A 25,544-nucleotide genomic window follows, 5' to 3' on the forward strand; every position below is an offset into this window, starting at 1 on the left:
TCTGAAAGTCTCTCCCAAGAAAACTTCCCGAGTGCTCATGTAGCATGCACAGACTATTTCAGACCTGACTTCGGGTGACAGGCCCTCATCACGCACGGGGCACTACAACACATACGGTGCCTTTCAGGCTGTGCACACGAGGGTATGAAACCTAGACGAATCTGTATGTAGATCAGGGCCTCACCACTGTGAGATCTCATGATTAGGGTGCAAATATTTCAAAATACGAAGAGATCTCAAATCCAAAACACTTCTGGTCTCCAGCATTTTGATGAAATGTAGTTTACATATTCAATCTGCGTTCATTATTTTGTATTCTCTTTTCATAAAGAGAATGCTTGGAATGTGTTAGCTTCTGTTTTTTTTTGTTGTTGTTGTTTTGTTTTGTTTGTTTTTACAAATCTGGATCCAGCTCTGGCCCCTTCATTGTGTGTATGTGTATACACACATAATTTTATATGTATTATTATAGTCCCAAGCAAATCACTTAACCTTTTTGAGGCAGTATCTCTTCTGTAAAATGTGATTGACAATTGAGACAGGTGAGGACTCCTACAGCCTCGTGACTGTATTCCATTTTCAAAACCATTACTAGAGGAAATAAGCCAGTCAAAGGAAAAATTAAACCAGAATATAAAGAGAGAAGACAATGCAAGATGCCAGAGTGAATAAACCTGGTGAGGCGGAAGTCTAAGTAACTGGAAGAGATGTGGCTGACGCAAACCTCTAATGCAGTTTAGAAGGATAAATTTTTGTTGTGAAAGAGGCATTATGCAAAGACAAATTCAATAATGGGCCGTATGCATACAGCCGGGCTATCCCTGTGCGACCTGGGGAGCGGGAGAGCAGACAGAATGAAAACCCACTAACAGACTTGTCTTGGTGAAAGTGACTTCAAAATTCTTGGCACTGATCAGTGTAGGCTCAGGTACTGGCTAAACGCTCAACTGTGATACAGATTAGTGACCAGGCTCTCCTTCCTCCTCCTCTTCTCTTCTTTCCCTCTTCTCTTTATTCTTTTTAGATTTTTTGAGACTTTCTCATGTTGCCCAGGTTAGACTCAAACTCACTATGTAGCTGAGAATGGCATTTGAACTCCTCGTCTTCTAGTCTCCAAATGCTAGGTCACAGATGTGTGGCAACATGCCTGGCAGGAATGAGGGCTTCTGCAGTCCCTTCTGCACAGGGGACAAGTACCTTATCCATTGGCTAAGAGCTAGGCACACAGGGAGGCTGTTGCTAGCTCCCTACCTCCCTTCGTGGCCACACGGGTGGGGTGTATGGTACCAGCAGACCTGGCTGGGAGCAGATGAGGGCTTTCTCTTCTGCTACCTGGAGGCAACTGGCCAGAAAGCCAGACAGACCTGGCATGGAGAAGGATTGGGGGTCCCAGGAATCCTGGCCCAAGAAGGCTGCACCACTGCTCTCTGTGCAGGACTGAGCTTTGCTCTTCTCTGCCTCTAGCCCTCACACTGACCCAGAGAGCTCAGAGAACCAGCGGTCGCCTTGGATATCACAAAATCAGGTATTTGCTGCAAAGCCTCCCAGAAATGGACCAGGATTCTTCTCCCAAGAGCCACGGTGACTTTGGAGGCCTCCGGTAAATGTGTGCGGTCCTGACGACACTCATTCAGGAGGTGCGGGTCCAAATTTAAAGTGGTCTCTGAAGTTACAGGCCTCTAAAGGAAAGGCTAGACCTCCCTTTCAACAACCGTGGCTTCCTGAAGACAAAAGCGGAGACCTTCTGAACCAGAGAGCCCCCCTCCCACCCCGGCTAAGGCTCCTGACCACAAATACGGTGTCCTCCTCCCTCCCGCATTTGGGGCTCTCCATAATCTCCTCTCTGAACTCTGCCTCCAGGGGGCGCCAGATGGACACTTCTTGAAGGCGGCCAGGGCTAGGGGAGAAGGCCGGTACCTAACAGGACTGCAGAGACGGGCACAGCGGGAGCCTGAGAGCTGGAGTCTACCTCCTGCTTAAGCGTGGGGAGGGACTCCACAAGCGGCAGAGCTGGGCTCAGGTTCTGTGTGAAGTGAAGCATGATCTAGTCGGCCTACCTCCCGATTCTAGCATCAGAGAGGAAGTTCCTCCCCACCACCACTTGGGGCCAGCTTGTCAATCTGGCTGGGGGAAGGAATGAGGATGACCCTCTTGCTTGAGAAATGGCCAACACAACAACGCCTTGGTTCCAAAGAGCAAGCAAAGCCCGGAACTTGTTCAAAGTCACTTTGTAATTTAGCAGAGGAACCAGCACGGGGAGGCGGTGCTTCTCACGGCGCAGGTGCTGCTTTGGTCGTCTTTGGCAAAGGGCTCAGAAGATGCATGGCCGTGGCTGCCATTCCTGGTTAGGGCGGGGCTGGGAATGTCGGCCTTCTGGGACCCTTGGGTTTCTTCTGTGGTCCTGATGCTTACAGCTGCTGCTGCAGGTCAGAGCTCTTCACAGTGACCTTGGCGCGGGCCTCTTTGTCTTGCTGCCTCAAGACGGCCCAAACTAAGGCAAAACACACCAGGGCTCCACTTTTGAAGAAGAACTGGAGGCCTATGAATCTGAGGGAAGAATGAGAAACCTTGAACTCAGAGGCCCGCGCTTCAGGGACTGGCTAGCCTCTGGGTAGGGATGGTACAGTCAGGAGATGTGGTGCAATTAGAAACCCTGAGGCCTGGGGAGGGGGGGAGCTCCCCAGGGACTCTGGGTATGTGTGGAGAGACCAAACATCTCTCACATTCTGTCACAGACAAATGTACGACCCTGTCTAGCCCTGCATAGTTCCCCCCGAAAGCAGGACTTAACTCCTACTGAACTCCTGACCGCCACTGTTTGGCTTTTCCTTGGCAGGTGAGCCTCACTAGACAGCCCCAGCCTGCAGAAACTATCCTGTGGCTCAGGCCTAGAGGCAACCATTCCCGGCCTGGCCCTGGCCTTGTTGCCAGCTCTTCCACCTCCAGCCAGTCTCTGATATCCAAGCCTTCGGGATCCTCTGAGCTCACCCCTGTACAGAGAGGAAGACTGAGCCCCAGGGGAGGGGTCAGGGCCCTGTACTTCAGGTTGCCACAGTGACTTCGTTGTCTGATAGCTTAAAGCACGAGATATGGTTCTGTCAATATAAGCCTGGGACCTCTTACTTTAGATGTCATTTTCTTTGGGTATAATACGGGGAGTTATCCAGGTGTGGGAGTCTGTGTGGGAAATCTCAGCACTTAAAGTTCAAGGTCAGTCTGGCTGACCTAGTGAGTTTGAGACCAGCCTCGGCATAGAATGAGGCCCTGACTCAAACAAACAAAACAAAACAAAACAAAAATCCAGGGTTTAGTAGCACATGCCTGTAATCCCAGTGCTTGGGAGGGAGAGGCAGGAGATTAGGAGTTCTAGGCCGGCTTCTGTAATATAGTAAGTTTTTAGACCAGCTGTATGAGATCTCTGTCAGAGGCAGTCTCTGGCTCGCAGGGTGACATGCCCTGACATGGACCTTCCTGCCTGGCACTTACCGGTTTCGGAGCAGGTCATGGTCATAGTAGCGGCAGACGGCTCGCCGGCCACAGCTCAGGGCCCAGTGCACACAGGTGGTGTCGATGGCGCTGCCGTGGATCACGGGGCTAGGCATCCAAGCTAGGGAAGGAGAGGCTCAGGGGACAGCAGGGGTCACCACTTCCCAGTCTCCCACCCTCACCACACGCCAGCCAGAAGGGTGCTGGGTCTCTCGGCCTCCAGCCATCCTTCAGCGTGTATCCGGAGGGAGCCTCCATGAGGCTCGGTGTGGCCCAGGCTCACCACCTCCTAACATATGGTCAGGTCTTGTTAACCCACACACCTGGGAGCCCTAAGGTCCCACTCATGCTGTGTCTCCCTGGCCTGGCACAGAGCAGACATCTGGGTACCCAACCAAGGACCCTGGGCAAACTCTTTACCCAATAATCTCAGGAACATGAACTGCATTCCCACTGCCAGGGTCTTATCTTCTTTCTTCACTCCCCTACCAAGAAAGACATGGCTGTGTGAGGATGGAAGGAGAGACGCAGCCCTAGTTCCACATGGCAGCAGGCTCTCAGTAGCTGGGTTCCATCCTCCATGACAGTCTCCTCCCAGGCTGAAGGTCAGGGGTGTGGGGGAGGCTCAGAGCTTTAATGTACGGAGGCCAGTTTCATGCATCCTGGGCCCACATACCAACTACCCTGGCCACCCTCCTCCATCCCTATTCTGCAGATAAAGGGACAGACCACTGCTGAAGTTAGAGCCAGGACTCAAGTCACCACAGCGTGCAGCCTCAACTCCGCACAGTCATCTGCTCCCTCCACATTCTCTCTCATGACAGCCTGCTGTAGGACCCTCCATCTTCAATGTTCCTTTCTTTCTTCTTTTCTCTTTCCTTCTTCCTTCCTTCCCTCTTCCCTTCCTTCCTTCTTTCCTTCTTTCCTTCCTTCCTTCCTTCCTTCCTTCCTTCCTTCCTTCCTTCCTTCCTTCCTTTCCTTCTTTCCTTCATTTTTTCTTTTTGTAAAGCCAAGGTCTTTCTGTAGAGTCCTGGCTGTCTGCAAGATGGGAGAGAAAACTCAGGCTTCCAGGGGAGTGACAGGGAAGAGCTGGTCTGTTGTGGGGGGCCTAGGATACTTGTGTGGCCTCAATCCTTCAACTCTTCCCTTGAATGTCCCATGCTGACTGAGGGAAAGGGTTTCGTGGTACACACCCACCCACCCTGCTGGCTCTGCTGTCACCTTAGGATGAGTATGAAGGAAGGTGTGTGGGTGACAGAGGCCACTGCTGTCCCCAGGCTCATCAGGAGAAGGAAGGGCAGCACCAGGTGGCTGCAGGCTGACTCGCAGGAACCGGCAGGCACCGTGCCATCCCCTGCCACACAGCTGCAGTTGGTGTAGAATACCTGGGGTGAGGAGAAGGAGAAGAACCTTCAGGAACCTCCAAGGGAAGCAGCTGGCCAAGGGCCTAAGGCCTGGGAAGCTCCCCAGTGTCTACAGCCAGCGGGGCAGAACTGGCCGGAGTCCCAGACTCTGACCATCAGTTGATCTGTGCTCACTGGATTCAGGCAAGTGTCTGGAGGCAGACTGGCAGTGCTCAGACTGGCCCACGGCTGTGCGGCAGAGAGACTGTGCCGAGGCCAGTCCCGGTGTGTTTGATGACAGGTGGCAGAACCTCCACCCAGGGATCAACTAAGAAGTGGCCTGGCCACCAGTATCCTTGAGGGCCTCTCAGGAGAAAGTCTAAGCCAGAGCTTCTTTTCCCTTTCTTATTGGTCAGAGTGTTTACGTGTTTGTTTACTTACGTGTGTGTGTGTGTGTGTGTGTATCTATCTGTGGGTCTGTGTATGTGCGTGTAGGTACCCATGGAGACCAGAAGAGGGTGTCAGATCTCCTGGGTGGTGTTACAGCTGGTTATGAGGTCCCCTTCCGGAGCAATACACTCTTAACCATTGAACCACCTGTGCAGCACCAGGTTAGACCTTGACAGACTGCAGTTACTGGCAGCTTCAGCCGGATGTGCAGGGATTGGTCCCATCTCAAAGGTGCCACTGCTGGCTAAGGTACCTGGAGCCCCCAGGGCCTCCTGCTTCCTACTGCAGAACCTCAGATAATTCCTGGTATGAGAAGGGCTGACAAACCCAAGGTGGCAGCTTGGAGCCTTGGAAGGTTTTAAGCTCAGTGGCTATTGGAATGAACTGGCTGAGCAGGAAGAAGGTCCCATTGTCAGGGTGAATGGGGAAAGGATTTTGAGGCAAAGTTATTTGAGGCGAATTAGTGGAAGATGAGAGGTAGGATGGCAGAGGGAGATAACGGGCTTGGATCACTGAGTATCCAAGGCGTCTACCTGTTGCCATGCAGAGCTGATAGCCATGGCCAGGCTATGCTCCCAAGCCCTCACACAACTTCACACCACTAAAAAGTGGCCCTTGATCTTCAGTTCCATGCTGAGTAACCCACTGTGCCGGAGACACCTTGAAGCCAGGTCGTGGGGAAACATGCCAAAGCAGGGCGCTGGCACTGTAGCCCCCATACTGCTCCTTTGCTTGGGAGGACAGCTGGGGTGAACACCGAGGCTGGACACTTTGCTTTCTAGGTTCTTCCCCAAGTTTCCCTCAAAGGTGTCAATGTCTGTGGCGGGGCCCTTCTCACAGATGTCTCCAGTCTTTCTCACAGGGCTGATTTTAAGCCTGAGATCCAGTCAGTGTCTACCTTTCTGCACCTCCCTCTGTTGCCTACCTGAGTTCACCTCAGGCATGGACCAGTCCATACTAGAGCCCAGGTACTCCTGCTGAGCCAAGGAGGTACGCCGGGCGAGAGACAATCCCAGGCTGGAAAGGTGTCCCTGAGGGCTGACCCTCCCCTCTAAGCGGTGCCATCAGACCCCAACCTCCGGCTCCAGGGCCGGCTGGGCTGGAGGGGCCAGTCCCAGCTCTGAGCCTGGTCCTTTCCCAGACCTTCATTTCCTATCTGTACAATGAGCAGACTAAAAATGAGTGCTAAATATCTTCTAGGCGCGATGGCTCTCTGCCTCCTCCTTAGTGAGCTCACCCACGTAAACCACGCATGGCGAGGCCTGGGGTCTAGGAAGCTCTCGCACGGTGTGTGTTCTTCAGATCCCTGCATATGCCACTGTCCTGCCTGGAAAGCCCTCCCATCCCAAGTCCCTGTTTGCCTAGTGACCCTGGGAGAGCCGTCACAGAGGCCGCTGCTTCTTTCGGAGCCCTCTGTGACCCTCCCAGGTGGGCTGTGTCCTCCCTACTCTTGTATGTCCTGGTAGACCACTCCTGCCCACCTGCAGCCTGGAATTCCTGTGGTCATTTCCTTGAGCAGGCCAGCAGCTGTGAGCTCTGCCTCCCCTCCTTGAGCCCTGGCTGCTAATGAAACTTCCTGAAAGAGTGATGCTCTGAACCTGCCAAAGCATAGGAACAAGGCGATGACAGAGGGAAGAGGGAGACAGGGAGAGAGGGAAGAGGAAGAGGGGGGGGAGGGGGAAAGGAAGAGGTGCAGTGACAGGCAGCACCTGCTAGGAGGGGTAGGGGCCTGGAAGCCGGGGTTGTGTAGGAGGTTGACCTTACCTGGCTTCTGCCCAGAGCCTCCTGGACCACGCGACGTGTGCAGCCAGCATGGCAGGGTGTGGTGTACTCCACGTAGGCACTGGCGTCGCAAACAGGGTTAAAGTCATCCGATTGGCAGGAGCAAGGCTCAGCACAGCCAGGAAACAGGCTTGGCCCTGGCTGCCCACTAGACAGAGAGAAGACACGTGTGTTTGGACGGGCCTTCTTCTCCCGGGCCCCTTGCTGTAGCTTGGCTCCTACTCTGAGAGGACTGGCCAGCAATTTGAGCTGCAGCTCTCCGTGAGGGAGAAATGCTGACATTCAAAGGGACTTTCTAATGGTGGAGTGAGGACTCTGGGCCAGAGTCTGTGGGAGTGCCCTTCCGAACCTGGATTCTGCATGTCTGGGAGCTTCTGCCAATATCCCTGTGTATGGATGGAACACAGGAGAAATTCCTCCCACGAGTGAGAGTTGGATGAAGGGGCCATTCTCTCTAGGAGTTGAATCACTGCCTTGTCTCAGCAAAGCACAGCTGTGATGGAGCCTGCTGAGAAGACCAGTTGTGGAACCTTCAACCTGTGCCTTCCTCCCTCTGGGACCTTAATTTCTCTGTTACCTGGGCTGGGGATCCCTTCTCACTGTCACCCTTCTGAAGTCTCACAACCTCTGTGTTCATTCTCCCGTCCTGCTCATTGTGTCAAATGTCCCCGCCAGAGGACCTACTCCAAGCATCGCAGAAGGCAGAGGACGCTGCACTGCGTGGGGCTCAGGTGGAGACGTTTGACTAAGATGCCTCCCACCACGATGCCCACGATGGCCAGGGGGACAGTGAAGGAGCTTTGGCTGGAGGACTGAGGGTGGACAGGAGCAGGAGCCCAAAGACAGGCTGGGTCGGAAGAGTGACTGCCCTGGGGTAGGGATAAGTGGCTTCGGGACATAGGCTCTGACTGGGCCTCATGCTAGGAGGAATCTCACCCTCGCTAGGTGAACTGTACCATCGGTAAAGTAGCTCTAACAATAGAACCCAGTAAGAGAGCTCATGGAGGGAAACTCGATTGGCCCCAGACAGCTTCAGTGGCTCATCAATTAACTTATCAATTAAGTTAACTCATCAATTAACTTATAAGATCTTTGGTGAGAATGTGAGTGAGATGTGATGCCAAAGGTGAGGGGGAAGGAGAGAAAGGAGACACAGGCAGGCAGGATGTCTGAGACCAACTAAGTTAATTGAGGAGATTTTTCTCTACTCCTGTACAACTAGTGTCAAGAACGCCTGCCAGAGCCAGTGTGTCTCACACACCCAGCGGGCTCAAGGCTTCCCTCGTAAGTTCCCGTGAGTCTCCATGAGATCTCTGCAGTGGCTGCTATCATTGCATTGTTTCCCCCCTGACTCTTGAAAGATGATGGTAAGCTGGGTGCTGTGGCTCACACCTGTGATCCAGCACTCGGAAGGCAGAGGCAGGTGGATCTCTGTGAGTTTGAGGCCAACCTGGTCTACAAAGAGAGTCTAGGACAGCCTAGGTTACACAGAGAAACCTTGTCTAGGAAAAAAAAAGATGGTAAAATATCCATTGACTTTTTACGTGAAAGATCAATGGGAGGACCTAGGCCTTGCTCAGACTTGGGGAACCCTGTACATGGAAGGCCCCACTCCAGACAGCCTGGCTGTTTGGGAAAAGGAGAGGGAAAGGGAGCCAAGTAAGGAGGGTGGGGCCCAAGGTGTGTTGGCCCTGAGTGAGTGCTCCGAAGTGTTGGCACTTGAGTGAGGGATGCTGTGTCAAGGAGGAGGACGTTGGGAAATTCTAGTTGAGTGCTGGGCCAAACAAAGCTTATAACATCTTCCAGGGAAAATGAGGTCATTGTATGAAGAGGCTTCTTAACCTCTTCTGTCTCCTGGAGAAGAACCACCCAGCTCCCTGCTCATCCCCCTTCTTTAAGGCATGGAGCTTGTCTCTTCTTGGGTGGATCTGACCTCACCTGAGAGCAAAAGCCTCCCCGAGGCTGTGCTGAGTCCTGTCTCCTAGGTGAGGCCTCCATCTCCCTTCTGCTGGCCCTCGGGTCTCAGCCTCCCAGGAAATGCCATCACACAGGTGGCTGTACCTTGACTCAACCTCTGGCCCTTCCCAGGCCTCCTGCCCTTGAGGTTCCATCCATGCCTCGTCTCTGGCATTTGATGCCTTCCAGTGACCACTGCTTGCTTGTGCCTGAGCCCAAGGGGGGACTTGCATAGAGCTTCGTAGGCATGGAGACAGTGCCCCAGGGGAGGCGAGAGAGGGAGGTGGCTCACTGACCTACCCTCACCATGAACCTTCCCCGCCACAGGCCTACTCACCCCAGGTCCCGGGTGATGCCTGCAATATGGTGGGTAGAGCAGCCAATGAAGAAGAGTGGCAAGCTGAGCAGCAGACACGACAGCAACCCGAGAAGGCAGAGGACGCTGCACTGCGTGGGGCTCAGGTGGAGACGTTTGACTAAGACGCCTCCCACCACGACGCCCACGATGGCCAGGGGGACAGTGAAGGAGCCGATGAGCAGGTTGGCAAAGGAGGCTGTGATGGAAAACTGGCGCTCCAGGAACTTGGGCAGGAAGGTGGCCATGCCTGCCACCATGGATGCCATGCACACCTGGGACAGGACTATCAGCAAGAAGATGGGGTGGCGCAGGGTCCGCAGCAGCACCCTAGGGAAGACTGTCGGGATGAGTGGGAAGGAGGTCAGCACGGGCAGCCAGCCACCCCATCCATGTCTGCCCACCCCGCCCCTTCTGTTCCTTTCTATCTCTTCATTCCATTTAATTCTCGTGCATCCCATGCTCCCCCATTGCATTCGACTCCTCTCCGTCCGGCTCCAGCTTTGAAATTCTCTTCATGTCTCCCAGTTCGCCGAGTTACATGGGAGTTTGTTTGACATGTTTATTTCTGTTCAGTTCTGTTGGAGTCGGTATAGTTCTGTTTCATGCCATCTCATCTGAGTCTGTTTCATTCATTCCATCTGATTTCAGCTTTTTTCCATTTAGTTATTCTCCTTTCCCCTACTCTCACTGTGCTCTTTCCATGCCAACCTGGGTTTGGTCCTTCCCTTCTTTGTCCTCACCTCAGGTGCCCATGCTGCCCTGATGCCTCGCAGCTAGTGTGTGTTTCTCGAGAACACTGGACCTAACAGATTGCACATTTTATTTGTTTAGCTGTTTGGGTTTTTTGCCACCTCACCCTCATCTTATTTCACAGTTGTTTTTTTTTTATGGTATCAGTTGCTTTATCTCTAGAGTCCAGGGCACAGCAGTCATTTTGTAAATGCTGTTTAATGAGTGAGGACCAGAGCAAGCGTCCAAACGCCTGGTCCTCAAGAATCTCAGGTCTCCAGAGAAAATGAACTCCGGGCAGCCTTGGGCCAGGAGGCTTCCTGGATGTAGGACAGAGTTAGGACCTAGAGAATGAGGGGACCTGAAGAGGAATTCCCTGTAGGGGTGTGGCCAGGACACCAGGCTGGAGACAAGCAGTGGTCCTGGCATTGGGGACCTCCCCAGGCTCTGGGTAGCCCCGAATCCTGCCGTAGTGCCCTAGAGCCTCCTTCAGGCTGCCCTCCCTGACAGTGCTAAGCCTTTGAGCTCAGAATGGTAAGTAGGTCCCCTCGCTCCTGGGTTCAGCGTCCTGGAGGGTAGGGGTGCCCATGGGTGTTGGAGGACACTTTCTGTTCTGGCATACAGAGCTCTCCACTGCTAGACAGACTGTGTGGGGGGAAAAGGGAAGAGAAACCAGGGTGTGAGAGACAGCCGTGGAGGTCAGGCGAGAGGGCCTTCTATTCCTGTCAGACCGAAGCCGGTGTCCCGTGTTATGGGAGACACACTCTGTCTTCAGAGCATAGTCAGACTAGCTTGGTCCTTACCCTCTGGGCTGGGCCTGTTTTCTTTGGAGGCAGAAAATAAAGTCAGCCCAGGAGGAAGTGATTAGGGGCTACAGCTGTGGACCGTCTCCTCCAAGTCCCTGGTCCTTGCCTCCAGTCTATTCAGCTAGCATTTGAAATGGGGTAGGTGGCTCAACACCCACCCCAGCTACAGCCCTTTCCTTCTCTCCATCCCTCATTCTCTCTCCCTCCTCCTCATCTCTGTTCCTTCTTTTCTTCTCCTCCCTCCCTCCACGCATTGCCCAGGGCATCTGAAGTTCCATATGTGCTGGGAGATTTTTATATTACTTGGGCTTCACTGCTAAATGAACCCAGAGAGGGAGAGAGAGAGAGAGAGAGAGAGAGAGAGAGAGAGAGCCAGGGACATACTCAGGTTTGTACAGGGCAAGGCCAGGCTCTTTTCTAGCACAGAACCGCTCTCCTTTCTGCCCCTCCCACTTTGTTCCCATTCTTTCTGGCTCTGGAGAGCTCCTTTTCTACCCTGCTCATCCTGCCGCACTCATCATTGCAGTGGACTGCATGCCCATCCCCCATCCTACGCCCCAACAGCTACAGCTTCCTCCACAGGGATGGAAAATTCCTGGAGGGCAGGGCCATGCCTTTCCCTTAACTGCCTGAAGGGGGAATTCCAGGGCCTGTCTCCTGCTCAGAGGTTCAGCCTCCCCTTTAGACAGGGCTTCCCTCACTCAGCACAAGGTCTCCCCATCAGACACTGCAGGACCTTCCTCAGCTCCGTGACTGTCTCCCTCACCAGCCTTGCCCAGCTCAGAGGCCACACACTGGCCTTTTAAACAGGACAAGCGTGCTCTCAGTTTAGTGCTGTTTCCTCCCTGAAGTCGCCAGCCTCTCCTGGGCCGAGTGGCTCCCATCAGACAAAGATCTCTCCTAGCCTCCTGGTCTGGTCTCTTCCATCAAATAGCTTCTCTACGATTTAATATGTGCAACCAGCCCCCAGCTGCTCTTTGAGCAGGAGACAGAGCGGTGGTTAATATGTTCTTCCATGCTACAGTGTGCTGAGCAACTGAGGGTGACCTGAGACCAGCCTTCCCTTCTCCTGGGAATGCTGGAAAACTGGGGGCAGGATCATAGATACCCCAACAAAGAACTGGGTCCAATTCTTTCCTGCTACACATGTCTTTGGTGAAGGGTGAAGGATCCCTTTGAATAATTCTTTCCTAAACCACAACAGATCTACTTACTGTTCAAGCATGAATAAGAACAAAAGGTGGGAAAACTATACCTTAGGCCTATACATAGGCAGTTTTAAAAATTGTTGGTAGTGTTCATTGCCCATGCCTCCTCCTACTTGACAGTCATGCTAATCCTTGAGGAAGGCAAAACAAATATTACCAACCCAATCTTATACCAGAAAACCCAGGTCAGAGTCAGAAAATACCTTCACAAGACTGTACACTGACCAGTGTCTCGCAGGCCTTACATCAAGGCCTTTTGACTTGCCTGCCTGGCACACAGCAGGCACTCAATCAATGCCCTCAGGATTGAGTTCTTTAGAAAATGCTGCCTGGTCCCACTGTGGGCTCTGGTAGCTGACTGATTGATTTCCTTGTGTCAGGATTAGTGTAGCCTGAAGTTTCTGTCAGTGACTCTAGTTCTTACTGTACTGGGACACCAAGGCCCACAGAGCATGGACCAAGAACCAAACCAAACAAAAAACAGACCCTTGGCTTTCTATCTGTGCCACAGCCTGGAGATTTGGTGAAAATTTACTCAAGGCTTCCGGCTTGCAGATTTAGAGGAAAGTGGGTGAAGGACACAAGTGCTGACCTTCAGAAGCTCACTACTTAGGGCAGGGGGTGAGCACAGACAAGGCAGAGCTGAGACAGATGCTCCCGGTTGCTGAGAACCTGGAGGGTGGAAGCTTGTTCCTGGTGGGAGCCAGGCATGTCTAGAGGACATAGGGCTCTTGAACACGACCTAGAGGGACAAGCAAGAGTGTGATGGACATTGGTACCCCTGCAGAAAGGGGTATATGACAGACCTTTCCAGGAGTGCCATTCCTGAGAGGCCTGTAGAAACAGACTAATTAATAAGAAAAAGCTTTAAGTGTCTGTGCTCTGTATAATTTCAAAGGCGCCTCTGGTTTCCTCCCTCCATTTTTGCCTGGGCTCACTTACCTTTGATAAACTGGATCACCGTCAAGTCCGGAGCAACCTGGGCCAGTTCAGCCTCTTTCTTTAAAGGCTCCTGCTGAGAGGAGAGTTCCTCGCCCTAGGAAGACATACAGCCAGGCCAGTCAGCAGGACGTAAGAGGTCCCGCTCTGACATGGCAGTGAGATTAGCAGCGGCGGGGGAACTCTGGGATAAGGAGGGGCCAGCAGCTCCGGCACCTCATCAGGAGCATAGACCACCAGTATTCCATTGTTTCTTGGCCCTCTACATACTCCACAGAGGGTTTGAAAGACTGAATGAAACTCTTGTGGTTAAACTGTAACATGTTGCCATTACCATGCTAAATTAAACAGGATGCTGGTGACAGTTAGTTCTATAGCCACAGTTAAGATCAGTCCTAATCTCCCTATGCTTTCAGCACTATCTTCACAACCAGTTAGATGACCGATTTCTTCACGATGATACTATCATAATATGATTATCATTGCCTCTGTCCTAGCCATAGGTTGTGTGTCATTATCACTGTGACCCATATCTTCAGAATCACCGCAACATTGTGATTATAACGTCATCATCCTTATCTTTAATATAATAGTCTTCATCAGTGTCAATGTCACCAACCTCACCTCAAGCACGAAAAGACTAATGTCACCAAAGAGACATCATCAACTCACAGTCTTATCACTATTTCAGTCCCCAATAATACTTCCATTGCTGACATCATTATCAATGTCACTGATACTATGTGATGACTAATCTTGGTTATCAACTAGACATGCTCCAACTGAACCTCAACTGAAGAAATGGCTTCATCTGATTAGCCTATGGCCATGTCTGTGCGTCGTTTTCTTGATTGCCAGTTGATGTAGGAGGCACTGGCCTACCGTGGGCGGCAGCACGCCTAAGCAAGTGGGCCCAGGCTGCGTAGGAAGGTAGTTGAACACGAGCCTGGAAAAAGTCCCCTGAGCAGCATTCTTCCGTGATTTATCACTTCAAGAATTTCCCCCGTTGGAAAGCTCTCCTTGAGTTTCTGCTCTGACTTCCATCAAGGATGGAAAGTAATCCTTTCCTTTCCAAGTTGTTTTTGTTTGAGGTGTTCATTATATCCATGGGAAATTAAATTGGAACACATCACCAAAGCTATGTATCCCACTGCCACTAGCATCCTTTGTCAATGTCACCATGACCTTTAGCAACATCTTTGTCACTCTTACTACCCAACGTGATAAGACCCTATGATGACTGTGGGTCTGATGTCAGTAGCCAGCAACTCGAGGGAAAAAGACTTTGGCCCAGTGTAAGGAGAAACCAGTTCTCTGGAACTAAGTTTGTGGCTGAGAGAGTAGGCTTCTCAGTGCTTGAGACTGACACCTACTTCTCAACTCGTTTCTCTTTTCTTCTTTTTGAGACAGGGTCCACTTTGTAACTCTGATTTGCTTGGAACTCACCAGTTTGACTTCAAAATGTGGCAAAGCTATCCTCCTGCCTCTGCTACCAAGTGCTAAGATCACAGGCATGAACCACTCTGGTTTCCCATTGCATTGTTTTTCAAGAGACTTTAATGCTTGCGTGGGTCACCTCTATACAGAACTCATGTCCAAGCTGCCAATCTCGCTCTTGCACTGGCTGCCAAAGTCTGACCTGTCCCAGCATGCAATTCATTCAAATATTAATCCAGTCATGCCATCTTCCTTGGGTCTTTGCATTTCCATCTTCTTATGTTTTAGCTGGGCACAGCTTTGTTTGGGTTTTCTGGCCTGGCTTTGGGTGGAGGGGTGGGTGGCAGGGCAGAAAGCATTAATGGGTTTTGCCATTCTCTCAGTGATGAAGAACAGAAATGAGACTGTGGCAGGAAATGAGCATGAGGCGGGCAACAAGCAGCCTTCAGCCTCTGTTGGTGGCAGAAAGCCGTTTACTGACACACCTGACACACAGAGGCAGGCTCCCCAAAATCCTGGCCATATCATTCTTGGCCTCTGTTCTAAGCATATGGAACCATATGGGCCAGAGTGGCAGGTAAGCATTGCCATAGTGACCAGGGCTAAGGCCTCTGTGGTGTGTGGTGACAGTTAATCACAGGATTTGCTTGACCTTAGTGGGGGAGCCATAAGAAAAAATAAGGTTGACTTTCAGAATTTTCTGGGAGGCTGGGAATTCAGAACAGAAATTAAATCAATTTCTATAGAAATGAAATCAATATCTAATCACTCAGGTGTGATTCAAAACCTGTTTTGGGTCTCTTGTTCACTGCTGGACAGGGTTCTGCATAAGCTTAAGCAGGCACTGTGTTTATCTTGCTCTCTGTCTGAGCTGTGGTCCTCACTACAGGGGCCTGAAGCAAAACCATATCTGAAGCTCCACTGAAAGAAGAGCTGTGGATGGCTCTAACCAGCTGTTGCAGCCAATGCCAAGCTCTTGGGAGAAAAACAAGAACAGCGAGAAGAGATGTTGCCACACTTGAAGGAAGCCCCCAGACCAGGATGGTTCAGCATCCGGCAGTGAATTACAATGCTCCCCAGGAGCGAGCAGAACTGAGCGAGATTCTGTGAGATGCTGGGCCTCAGGTGTGTGGGCTCAGGGCTGCGCATGTGTTCTGCCTTCCTCGGGATCTGCAAATGGCAGGGTGTGGGGAGCCCTCTGCTTCTTCACAGGTGAGCAAACATGCTCTGAGAAGGGGTGTTACACAGCTAGAAAGTGCTACAAGTAAGATCTGAGGGTTTGCGTTGCGTTGCATTCAAGGCTCTCCGGGGTGAGTGTGGCCTCTGCGCTGCGGGTTGGACATGCTGTGGTCACATGTCTAATGCAGCAGCCACCAGTCACATGCAGTGACGAAGCACTTGAGATATGGCCAACCAAAACATGCCACAAGTGTCACAAGTGTTAAATATATATTGGATTTTCAAGATGTAGCAATAAACTTTTTATGTTATATGCCAAATTGGAATTTTTAGACACAGTAAAATGTGTGTATGCATGCTTTTTTTTTTTTTTTTTTTGAGTCAGGGCTCATGTGGTCCAGGCTGACTGAAGGTGACCTCAAACTCCTTTTAAAATTTCTGAAACAGAATCTCACCGTGTAGCTCGGGCTGGCCTAGAGCTTATCATGCCTTTAACTCAAGGTTTATCCTCCCGCCTCAGCTGCCAGAATACTGGGATTACAGGCATGAGCTACCACAGACAGCTGACTTCAAACTCCTTCTGTGTCTCAAGTGCTGAGATTACAAGCCTGTGACATTGTGCTCAGTCCAAATTTATTATTGAAATAAATTTAATTGACTTTTGGCTGGAACTACTAGAGACTTCAGCATCACACACACGACTTGTCTGGTAATTCTTTTGGACATGCTGTCATAGACCAAGGTACTTTTTCTTTCTTAGCCCTAACCACAGTGGCCAGGGGGAAGGGCCTGGATAGCTGAGGAAAGAGGCCAGGATCCCCACATTTCTCACCAGGGAGGGGCGGGCTCGCCCTTGAGAGCAAGCAGGATCTTGTGCCCTTCGTGCCCAGGTCACAGTGTTACCTCTCCGTGCAGATCCATTGCTGCCAGGTTCACTGCACTTTCATATCCGCCCTGTCACTTCGGTTCAGGCTTGGTCTGTCTGCGCTCGTCGGGCAGAGGACAACACCGAATGAGAAATGTTACCCACCAAGAAGACCCGGTAGAGCAGGCCACCAAAGTCAGCTTCTCTGCTATCCATGGCACGTATTGTAGAAAGGGTTTGGGGACAGGAGAAAGAGACAGATCTGTCTGGGTGGTGGCGGGGGCTTTGGAGTGGGGAAGGTCTCAGAAGAGGTGTTCAGAGAGGAGTGTGGCTGGAAGGAGGGGTGACAGAACAGGCCACAGTATGACCTGAGGCGTGGAGGTGGACAGAGCGTGCATCAGAACAGACTGTGGGCACCACGGCAATCTGACTACAGACAGTGCTCCCTGGGGAAGCAACGGGACAACTAACAGACTGCGGCCAGACCTTGGTGGTCTATGGCTAGAAGAAGGGACGGGGACTTTATTCTGGAGGTGTCAAGAGCTCCTATAGTCCCAGGTTCATATACCCCAAATTGTTTCTACCTTTTAACCCACATCTGTTTTGAGGACTGCTGACTAATAGTGGTTCCTCAGACAGGAAACACTGCGCTGCTCAAAGCAGGGCCTTAGGATGGCCCATCTGGCCTGCGGTTTGTCCAGGTCAGCAAGCCTGGTAGAACTTCCTCTCTTAGGAGCTTAGTGCTGACAGCTGCAAGCCCACAGGACATGCATGCTGTGAAATAGGACTTGCTGTGGGTCCCTAGCCATCCTGAAGCTATCTTAGGGAACAGCTGAGGTCCTGGAAGGCTTCGTCCTGGGGCTATGGGGCCGGGCCTGGGATGTCAGTTCATAAAGGACTCCTTGTTGGCTCTCACTGCCTACCTGTGTTATCACAGAGAGCAGTCTGAGAGCTGGTGGCCCTCTAAGGGGGTGGGGCAGAGAGTCAGGGCATCTTGGCCTTCGGCTTCTTCTGGTGGGGTTCTGGTGGCAGCCCACCAGAAGCACCGAGTCAAATGAGTGGCTCACGCGTCCTCTATTTGATCTTTCCACTCATGTATTGACATGCGACTCTGTCCTTCCACGGACCCTTTGCTCCTGTTCCCGTTTCTGCTGCTCTTTCATCCTGGTTGATCAGTTGAAAGAGTGCACAGCAATGGGTTTTCCTGGAACTGAGCCTCGGTGGCATTTACAAGTCACGTGACCCCGCTATTCATTCCCAGCAAACCAAGTCCCTCGAGGGTAAACAGAGCACAGGAGCTGTGCTGCAGCACGGATACAGCAGGCAGCAGGGCGTGGTGAGGTGCTGCACACACAGGACCCCACAGGGACACGAAGAACATAACACATGCCAACTTAATTCCTGCTGTTTTACCTAGCGCCAGACCTGGCTTTGGTGGGAGCTGCCTCAAACTCTCTCCAGGATATAACAAAGGAAGACTTTGAAAAGCAAATAAGAAACATGGTGGTCAGTGCCCTCGCTCGGTTAGGGCGGCTGGCGAGGTGCTGGAGGAGGGGGAACCGTTGCACATCACTGGGAACGTGAGTCTGTGAAGTCACTAAGCCAAAAAGTATGGTGGTGACTCACAAAACCCAAAAACAGGGCTGGGGATGCAGCTCAGCCAGAACAGCGCTTGCAGAGCATTCACGAAGTCCTGGCTTCAAGCCCCACTACCACATAAACTGGGTGTGGTGCCCACTCCTGTGTTCCCAGCACACGGGTAGCGGAGGTAGGAGAGTTCATGGTCCTCTTTGGCTATGTAATGACCCCAAAACACACAGAGCCTTGTCTCGAAAAGAAAATAAAAGGGAGAAAACAGGGCTGGGGATCTGGCGGAGTGGTACATGCTTGCCCCGCACGCTCACTGTCTGGGTTTATCAGAATCTCAAAAGTAAACAGGCAGGTGAATCAACGGCACCTAGTGTTAGGGAAGGCCGCATGCTCGTGCTCACTGCACATTACTCACAATCACTGAGACCAACAGTCAACCTGAGTGTCTCACAACGGTCCTCAGCCGGTGAACGGATGAAGACCTTGTGAGTACTCTTCTTTTTATTTCTTTCTTTTATTTCATGTGCTTTGGTGTTTTGCCTGCATTATGTCTGTGTGAGGGTGTGGATCCCCTGGAACTGGAGTTACAGGCATGTGTGAGTTTCCATGTGGTCACTGGGAATTGAACCCAGGTCCCCTGGAAGAGCAGCCAGCACTCTTAACTGCTGAGCCAGTGAGTACTATTTTTAACAAGGAATAACGCTCTTTCATTTGTCAGGACAGTGGATAAATACGGAGTGCATTGCATTAAGTATAAGATGCTGGAGGCGGACAGATGTGTGTAGGTGGAGTCTAAGAAATTGGAACTCAGGGAAGCGAGGCTGCAGTGGTGGTTCCTAGGGGCTGGCAGGAAACTGGGGGTTGCTGCAGGGGACATACAAACTGCAGAGCTACAGAAGGAGCCAGTTCAAGAGGACTACTGTGCATTATGATGACAACAGTGAAACTTGAGAAATGTCCACACCAGGCAACCGTGTGAGATAATGCCTCTGTTGGACTCTTTGACGTAGCCATGGCCTCCTGTGCAGATAGGTCCTGGGCCCTACGTCTAGGAGATGTCTGAAAAGATTTCCCATATAGACCAGGTTTGACCTGCAGGACAGACGCATGCAGGATGGAGCAGCCAGTCTTATCGAGTGGGCCCCCTTCTCCAGGCTCTTTATTAGTGACCCGAGTGGGCCAAGCCAGCCAACCTTACTGCAAGCAGCCTGGCTAGCCCTGGAAGCCTCGAGGAGGTGGAGGAGGAGGAGGCGGAGGCAGAGGATCGATTCTTCCCACATCAATATTTATTGCCCAGGAGCTGCTGGAAGCAGATCACCATGTTCTCAGCCTTCAATCTTTTCTTAAGAACCTCTCAGCTCCTCTCCTCCCAGAACCCCATGAGCTGACAAGGCAGATGCAGACAGCCAGACGGGCACACAATCAAGACCAGCGTCGCAAGGCTTCACAGCACATAGCTCTCAAAAGCCAACTCCAGGAACCAGAGCAGCCAGGGCTGCACATTCTCAGAACCCAAGGCAATTGGAGCAGTGCTCCAGGAATCTGACCTCTGCACGGTATACACCCCCCACACGACAGCAAGCACAGGGGAGTGACTTGCTGTAAAGGTACACGACAGACAGCCACCCTCCCCTAGTGCGCTCTGTCTAAATACAGAGCCAGCTCAGAGGCATCTGTCAACAGCCTCACAGCCTCTTGTGTTCCTAAGTGACACTCCTCCTTCCCAGGACTCCTCTCCAGGTTCTGGGAATTTGAATCTTGGCCTAATGAGATTCCAAACCTTCCCCCTACCTTCAAGCACTGTCAGCCCAGTCATTCACTGTCTCTGGGAACCACCACTGCAGAATAAGCCCACTTCTGGGCAAGCCCTGTCTCAAGGCAGCAGAGCCTGTGCTTATCCCATTCCTTGCCCACTGGTGCTCTGCTGCCTGCTCCCGGCACGGCCATCATGGTCTCAGTGGCCTCTCTCCACTACTTATGCACCCAGCACCCGGTAAAAAGCAGCTAAAGAGAGTCCTTGCTCCCTATTTTTCCAAGGATAACCTTGAGCCCTGAAGCCAGCAAAGGCTTTGTGAGTCTGGCCCCTGCTGGTGGGATCTGGAGCCCGAGTTGGTGCCAGAACATGGAGGGCACTTACCTTGCTGAGCATCGAGGCTGCACCGGCCAAGACCTTCCGCCTGAAGTGAAGCTCGTGTTTCTCCTTGGGCATATCCTTGGGGAAGAAGAAGTAGGGGATGGCAGCCAGCACCACCAGTCCCGCAGAGATGAGGAAGCCCAGCCACCAGGCGCCCACCCATCGGGGGTCTTTTGGGGTCAAGTTGATACCTCCTGGAAGAGAAAAACCACGATGACATTAGTGTCACAGCTGGCTGTCATTTCTGCCTCTGAGAACCTCCAACCACTACACCAATGGAGTACTGGATCAGTGATAACTTAAACCTTGGGCAGCTAATTAATCTCTGTGTCTCAGTTTATTCCACTGTGACATACAGATATTAATAGCATCGGTAATTAAAGTTTTGTACAGAAACTAATGTGTGTGTGTGTGTGTGTGTGTGTGTGTGTGTAAAGCTAAAACAAGTAAATTTTATTAAAAATTTAAAAATCCAAGCTGAACACTTTGGAAACGGAAGCAGTAGGATCAAAAATTCAAGGCTGCCCTTGGCTAAGCATTTAGTTTGAAGCCAGTCTGGGCTACATAAGACCCTGTTTCAGAAAACAAACAAAATCTACAAAAGACAGGCATGAAAAGCACTTCACGGGATGTTCATTTTATAGGCACGTATCCCTCTTCTCCATCCTATTGCAATTTCTACTGTTAGACAAAGCGTTCTTACCAAATCAAATGAAGGTGGAGTTGCTGCTGTCTCCAGACCATGTTTAAAACAAGTAGGACTGTTTAACGGAAGCATTTGGCCTTACTGAAGACCCGCTTCAGATGACCACAGGGTTGGGGGCAGGGAGGGGGCTAAGGAATGTGTTCCTTTCATAAGTCCTAATGCCATGGTTTTGGCCCCTTACCTGTTCTAATTAGAACACGACACTGATGAGACCATCTGCAAGCTGGGCAGGGAGGCACAGGGATGTAGTGCGCTATCACCTGCACTGTGGTGGGCCTCTCAGCGATACCCTTGAGTCCCCCGTGCCTCTGTAAGTAATCCCAACCAAGTCATTGGCTCACCAAGCTCGCCCAAGATGGAATTGTATCTTTGGTCTGTCATCATTGCCCTATCTGGGGTGAAAAGATACTTGCTCGCTTCTCTCCAGGAAAAGTCACACAACACCTCAACCTCACAGGTACTTGTATAAAAATACAAGTCTCCAAGAGCGGCACCAGCCAGCGGCTCACACAACCTGTCCTCCGGGTGTTGGAGTCTGAGCTTCTCTGGGCAGGAGCTAGGGGCACAGCTGGCACTTGGCAGATGCACCTCCAGGGCCACGATGGGTGCGGCTCCTCCACCGATGGCACTCAGCGCCTTGCTTGTTTCTCGTCTGCCTTGGTCCCCAGCCAGACTAGAGGGAGCCAAGCTCCTTCTGTGTGCTTGCTAGCCTGTGCCTGCAGCAGGCAGAAACCACCCACCCTTCAAATTCCCCATGAAGAAAGAAGAACCTGGGAGGCGACTCATAGACGTCTACCCTGTGCCAAGATGGTAGCAACAATGACAGAGACTTCCTCCCAAGTGGAGGTGGCCGGGAAAACCTAGGCCACCCCAACTTTCAGGGCCTTTCTCTCAGGGTATCAAGAGGTGGGTATCGGAGGCCAGGTCTGGTGTTGGGGCCCAGTGTTCTAGAATGAAGAGAGATGGGCAGAACTGTCACTGGGGACAGTGTGCATAACTGTCCAGACCTGTTTCGGCTCAGGGAACCCATGGGAAAAAGCTAGAGGATGGTCACCCAAGTGGCTTCTAGGACCTGCTAGAAAATCCCCAAATGAGAGACGGGACTTTGAGCAGTAGGATGCAGAAGGCATGCCTGGCACTCATGCTGCTGTGACATCCAGGCAGCTAAGACACCACAGTAACCTGCTCCAACAGAACACCGTCCCTCATCCCCGAAATCTCCCAGCCCCCTGCGCATGCAGAGATCCAGAGCTCTCCAGTCCCGGCACACCTTCCCGGCCTCTTTCAGACCAAGGTTTAGCCAGACTTCTTGGCCCACTCTGACCTCCAGATGATTCTGAGAACACAATTTCCCAAGGGACACCTCCAAAAGTTTCTCAGACTCTGAGGTAGTCCTTTGGCTTAAAGGGTCCCCTAGGCCATGTCTCAGCTGAGAGAGGCCCAAGGGAACACATGAGCATTGAGCTCTGCTCCAAGTTCTCAGCATGCTATGGCCCTGGCCTTAGAAAGCTCCCCCCCCCCCCCCCGCAGATGGTGCTTCCTACAGGCTAAGAGGGTGTATCTTACTATCTGTCAACAGTTCACCTGTGCCTGGGAGACAGAGGGTATGTGACAAGGTAGGATGGTGACAGAGGGCACAGCTCTTCACTTTACAGTTTATCCCTGACACTTCACTAGATATGGTGACAGTCATGGGGGACAGGAGGATAGAGATTATCTCAAGCCGGAGGAAACTGAGGCCCAGAAAGTGGGAAAAAAGGCTCCTCCACGGTCAGGGTTGCTGCTGCAGTTCCCATGTGGGTTCCTGGATTTCATGCCTCTCGGTAAGACCAGTGATCAGTTCCAGAGTATGTGCATCCCTGAGGATGAGTGAACACCCCAGGCTCACCTTCTGGCATCCGGTCAATGTCCACATAAAGGCGGAGCATGAGGCTGCCCATCCCATAGGCCACGGCAGGCCCCATGGTGGTTGCTGCAAACAGGATTCCTGCAACACAGTGCTTTGGTGAGACTACCCTGGCACCGCCTGCCCTCGGCATCTCTCTGCCTATCTTCAGTAGGTCACTGCATACCTTCCTGGGTCCCTGCCAATCCTTAGCGGGTCCCTACCTACTCTCAGTGGGTCTGTGACCACCCTCAGTGGGTCTCTGCCTGCCCAGTCTTCCCTGGCAAGAGCAGTTGTGTTTCCTGGTCAGGACTGGGGAGCATTTCAGGGATTCTCCACATTTCTCTTGGCCCATCCTCTTACTGGATCTCTCTTCCTCTGCCTGGCCCTGGTCCCTCTCTCAGAACTTAAGCGGGAGAGACCATCCTTACCAAGGTAGAGGGGTGAGTTGCTATGGTGGGCAAAGTCATCAATATAGGAGACACCGAAGGGCTGTATGGGCACACTGCCTATGCCGAGCAGGGTCTGTGCTGTGAACATGAGCCCCACCATGGTCAGATGCTTGGCTTCTGTGCGGCTGGAACAGCTGTCATTGGAGAGGGTGGAGGCCGGAGCCACAGTCGTGGGCAGGCACAGGGATGCATCAAAGTCCTGTGACCTATCTTCTGGGAGAGGACGATAAGAAATATGACCAATACTCACCAAATGTAAGGAACTCACTTGATCTCCCAAAAATCTAAGGCTCACAGACCAGATGCATGTCAACTAGCTGGGCCTCACAGTCTGGCTTCATAATTGCTGTCCTTAATCTGCTACAGGTCACTTTTCTGAGCAGGGGCATTCAGAAGGGTCATGACAGTGGTGACTCTTGGGCAGTGGTGTCCAAAAAATAAAAAATAAAAAAGGGTAGAATTTGAACTGGGTGGAGAATGACAAATAAGATTTTTCCAGAAAGAAAGAAAGGGAAGGATATTCCTGGGAGAGTTCACAGTAGGACAAACCCAGGGCCTCCAAAGGGCACAGGGCTGGTGGAATGAGATGTTCCAAATAGGGAGTCAAGGTAGGGTCAAACCAGGGCTATAGGCAGAGCTGGGAGGAGCAGGAAGGATTCAGACCAGGAGGAGCCTTGGCATTTTATTTTAGGGAGGGAACTATGTCAGTTCAGGATCCAGAGTGCAGAAAAGGACGTTTTCTTAATTTAGTACCAGATATTTATTCCTTAGCCAATATTTGGTGAGCAAACGTAAAGAGACCCTCATCCTATTATTATCCCCGACATGGAGAAGTGGCCTTCTCAGTGCAGCCTTCTCTGGGACAGCAGCGACTCAGAGGTGCCAAGCTAACGCAGAGAGCCACACCTTGGTACTGGAAAGAACAAAGCAACCAAAGTCCTCAGTGGCTGTCATCAGCAGCTGTTCCTGTGTGACCCTGGCCTCTCTGGCCTCAGCCCTCAAATAAGTCCCTCAGAACTGGTGTTCTCTAGACATTAGAAGCTTAAAATGCAGAATAGTTCTGAGTAGGTATGGTTCTAGCTGTGGACCTGGACTTGCATTTCCCTCTTTGGCCTCAAGGCCATGAGGCAATAGTGGTGACCTCTGCCCCGTGGGGACATTGATGGGGTGGTGAGCAGTGCCCCTGGCTGGTTCCCAGCAGATGTTAAATTCAATAGTTATCCTAGAGGTCACATTTGCTCTTCCCAACCCGGGGTCTCCAGGGTCTTGCAGACAGCCTGGCCTGTCACCCAGCTGCATGATTATTGCAGAAAGGATAAACTGAGGAAAGAGCAGTGCATGTCAGAGTTGGGGGAGGGTTTGGAGCTTAGAGTCCTGGTGACCTTTGAGCTGATCTTGCGAACACTGAGGCTCAGACCAGAGAAGAGCCAGCAACGAGGACAAAATGTGACCTTGCACAGAAAAATCTCTGTTAAAGTGGAAGTTCTGGGCAAAGACCCACGAGGAAGTATTACTTTCAGCATCCTAAGATGCCCTGTTGATAGCTGTCCTCTCCGCTCTAGATACCCACTCAGCATTTTTTTTTTTTTAAATATGAGAAAAGAGCTCACTATGAAGCTTGAGCAGCCTGAAACTCACTATGTACCCCAGGATGACCTCAAAGTGTGGCAATCCACCTGCCTCTGTCTTTTAGGTGCTAGGATGCTAGGTATGAGCCACAAAGCTTGGCTCTCTGTCTCCTTCATGTTCTCTGCTCGTTTTCACTTTAGGGGACCCTGTTCACACCCCATGCCCTGAAATGTTACCTTTTCTCCCACGCCACTTCCTCTAGCCTTTTGTTAGTTCCTTCCAGCTCTCAGTGTTCTTCCCCTACCCAGGGATCCAAAGGCTTCCTCTCCCTGTTTCCTAAGCAATCCTAGGTAGAATTGCTATACTCACTCCACCCTATAATTTCCAGGATATGTCTGCTTCATGCTTCTCCAGGTCTTGGCATCTCAGAGAGGAAACTGGCATGCTACGTTTTCTGTCTGTTTCTCTCCTCTCCAAGGAGCCTCCTGGAGAGAAGGCTGAATGCCCTGAGGGGCTGGGTACTGAGTAGGTAGTATTACAGATTTGTTTCATGAACCTTTGGATGGATGAATTAGTGGATGGATGGATGGATGGATGGATGGATGTGTGGATGGATGGATGTGTGGATGGATGGATGAGTGGATGGATGGATGGATGGATGTGTGGATGG

At 51.6% G+C, this 25,544-nt stretch overlaps 1 protein-coding gene across 1 annotated transcript in view; it reads right to left on the minus strand.

Annotated features, from left to right (window-relative positions):
* Window positions 1–572: 572 nt before the first annotated feature.
* The window catches only part of Slco2b1 (solute carrier organic anion transporter family member 2B1), a 43,350-nt gene continuing 18,378 nt past the window's right edge, over window positions 573–25,544 (minus strand). The window contains exons 5-14 of the mRNA XM_055623613.1: window positions 23,285–23,518; window positions 22,857–22,955; window positions 20,266–20,456; window positions 13,061–13,154; window positions 9,355–9,712; window positions 7,044–7,209; window positions 4,708–4,871; window positions 3,907–3,971; window positions 3,487–3,607; window positions 573–2,547 (exon numbers count right to left, since the gene is read on the minus strand). Coding sequence (XP_055479588.1) covers window positions 2,409–2,547; window positions 3,487–3,607; window positions 3,907–3,971; window positions 4,708–4,871; window positions 7,044–7,209; window positions 9,355–9,712; window positions 13,061–13,154; window positions 20,266–20,456; window positions 22,857–22,955; window positions 23,285–23,518 — 1,631 coding nt within the window. The 3' untranslated portion in view covers window positions 573–2,408. The remainder of the gene's footprint in view (window positions 2,548–3,486; window positions 3,608–3,906; window positions 3,972–4,707; window positions 4,872–7,043; window positions 7,210–9,354; window positions 9,713–13,060; window positions 13,155–20,265; window positions 20,457–22,856; window positions 22,956–23,284; window positions 23,519–25,544) is intronic.

This window comes from Psammomys obesus, unplaced genomic scaffold (assembly GCF_907164565.1).
Source record: "Psammomys obesus unplaced genomic scaffold, mPsaObe1.curated_primary_1811, whole genome shotgun sequence".
Lineage (NCBI taxonomy): Eukaryota > Metazoa > Chordata > Mammalia > Rodentia > Muridae > Psammomys > Psammomys obesus.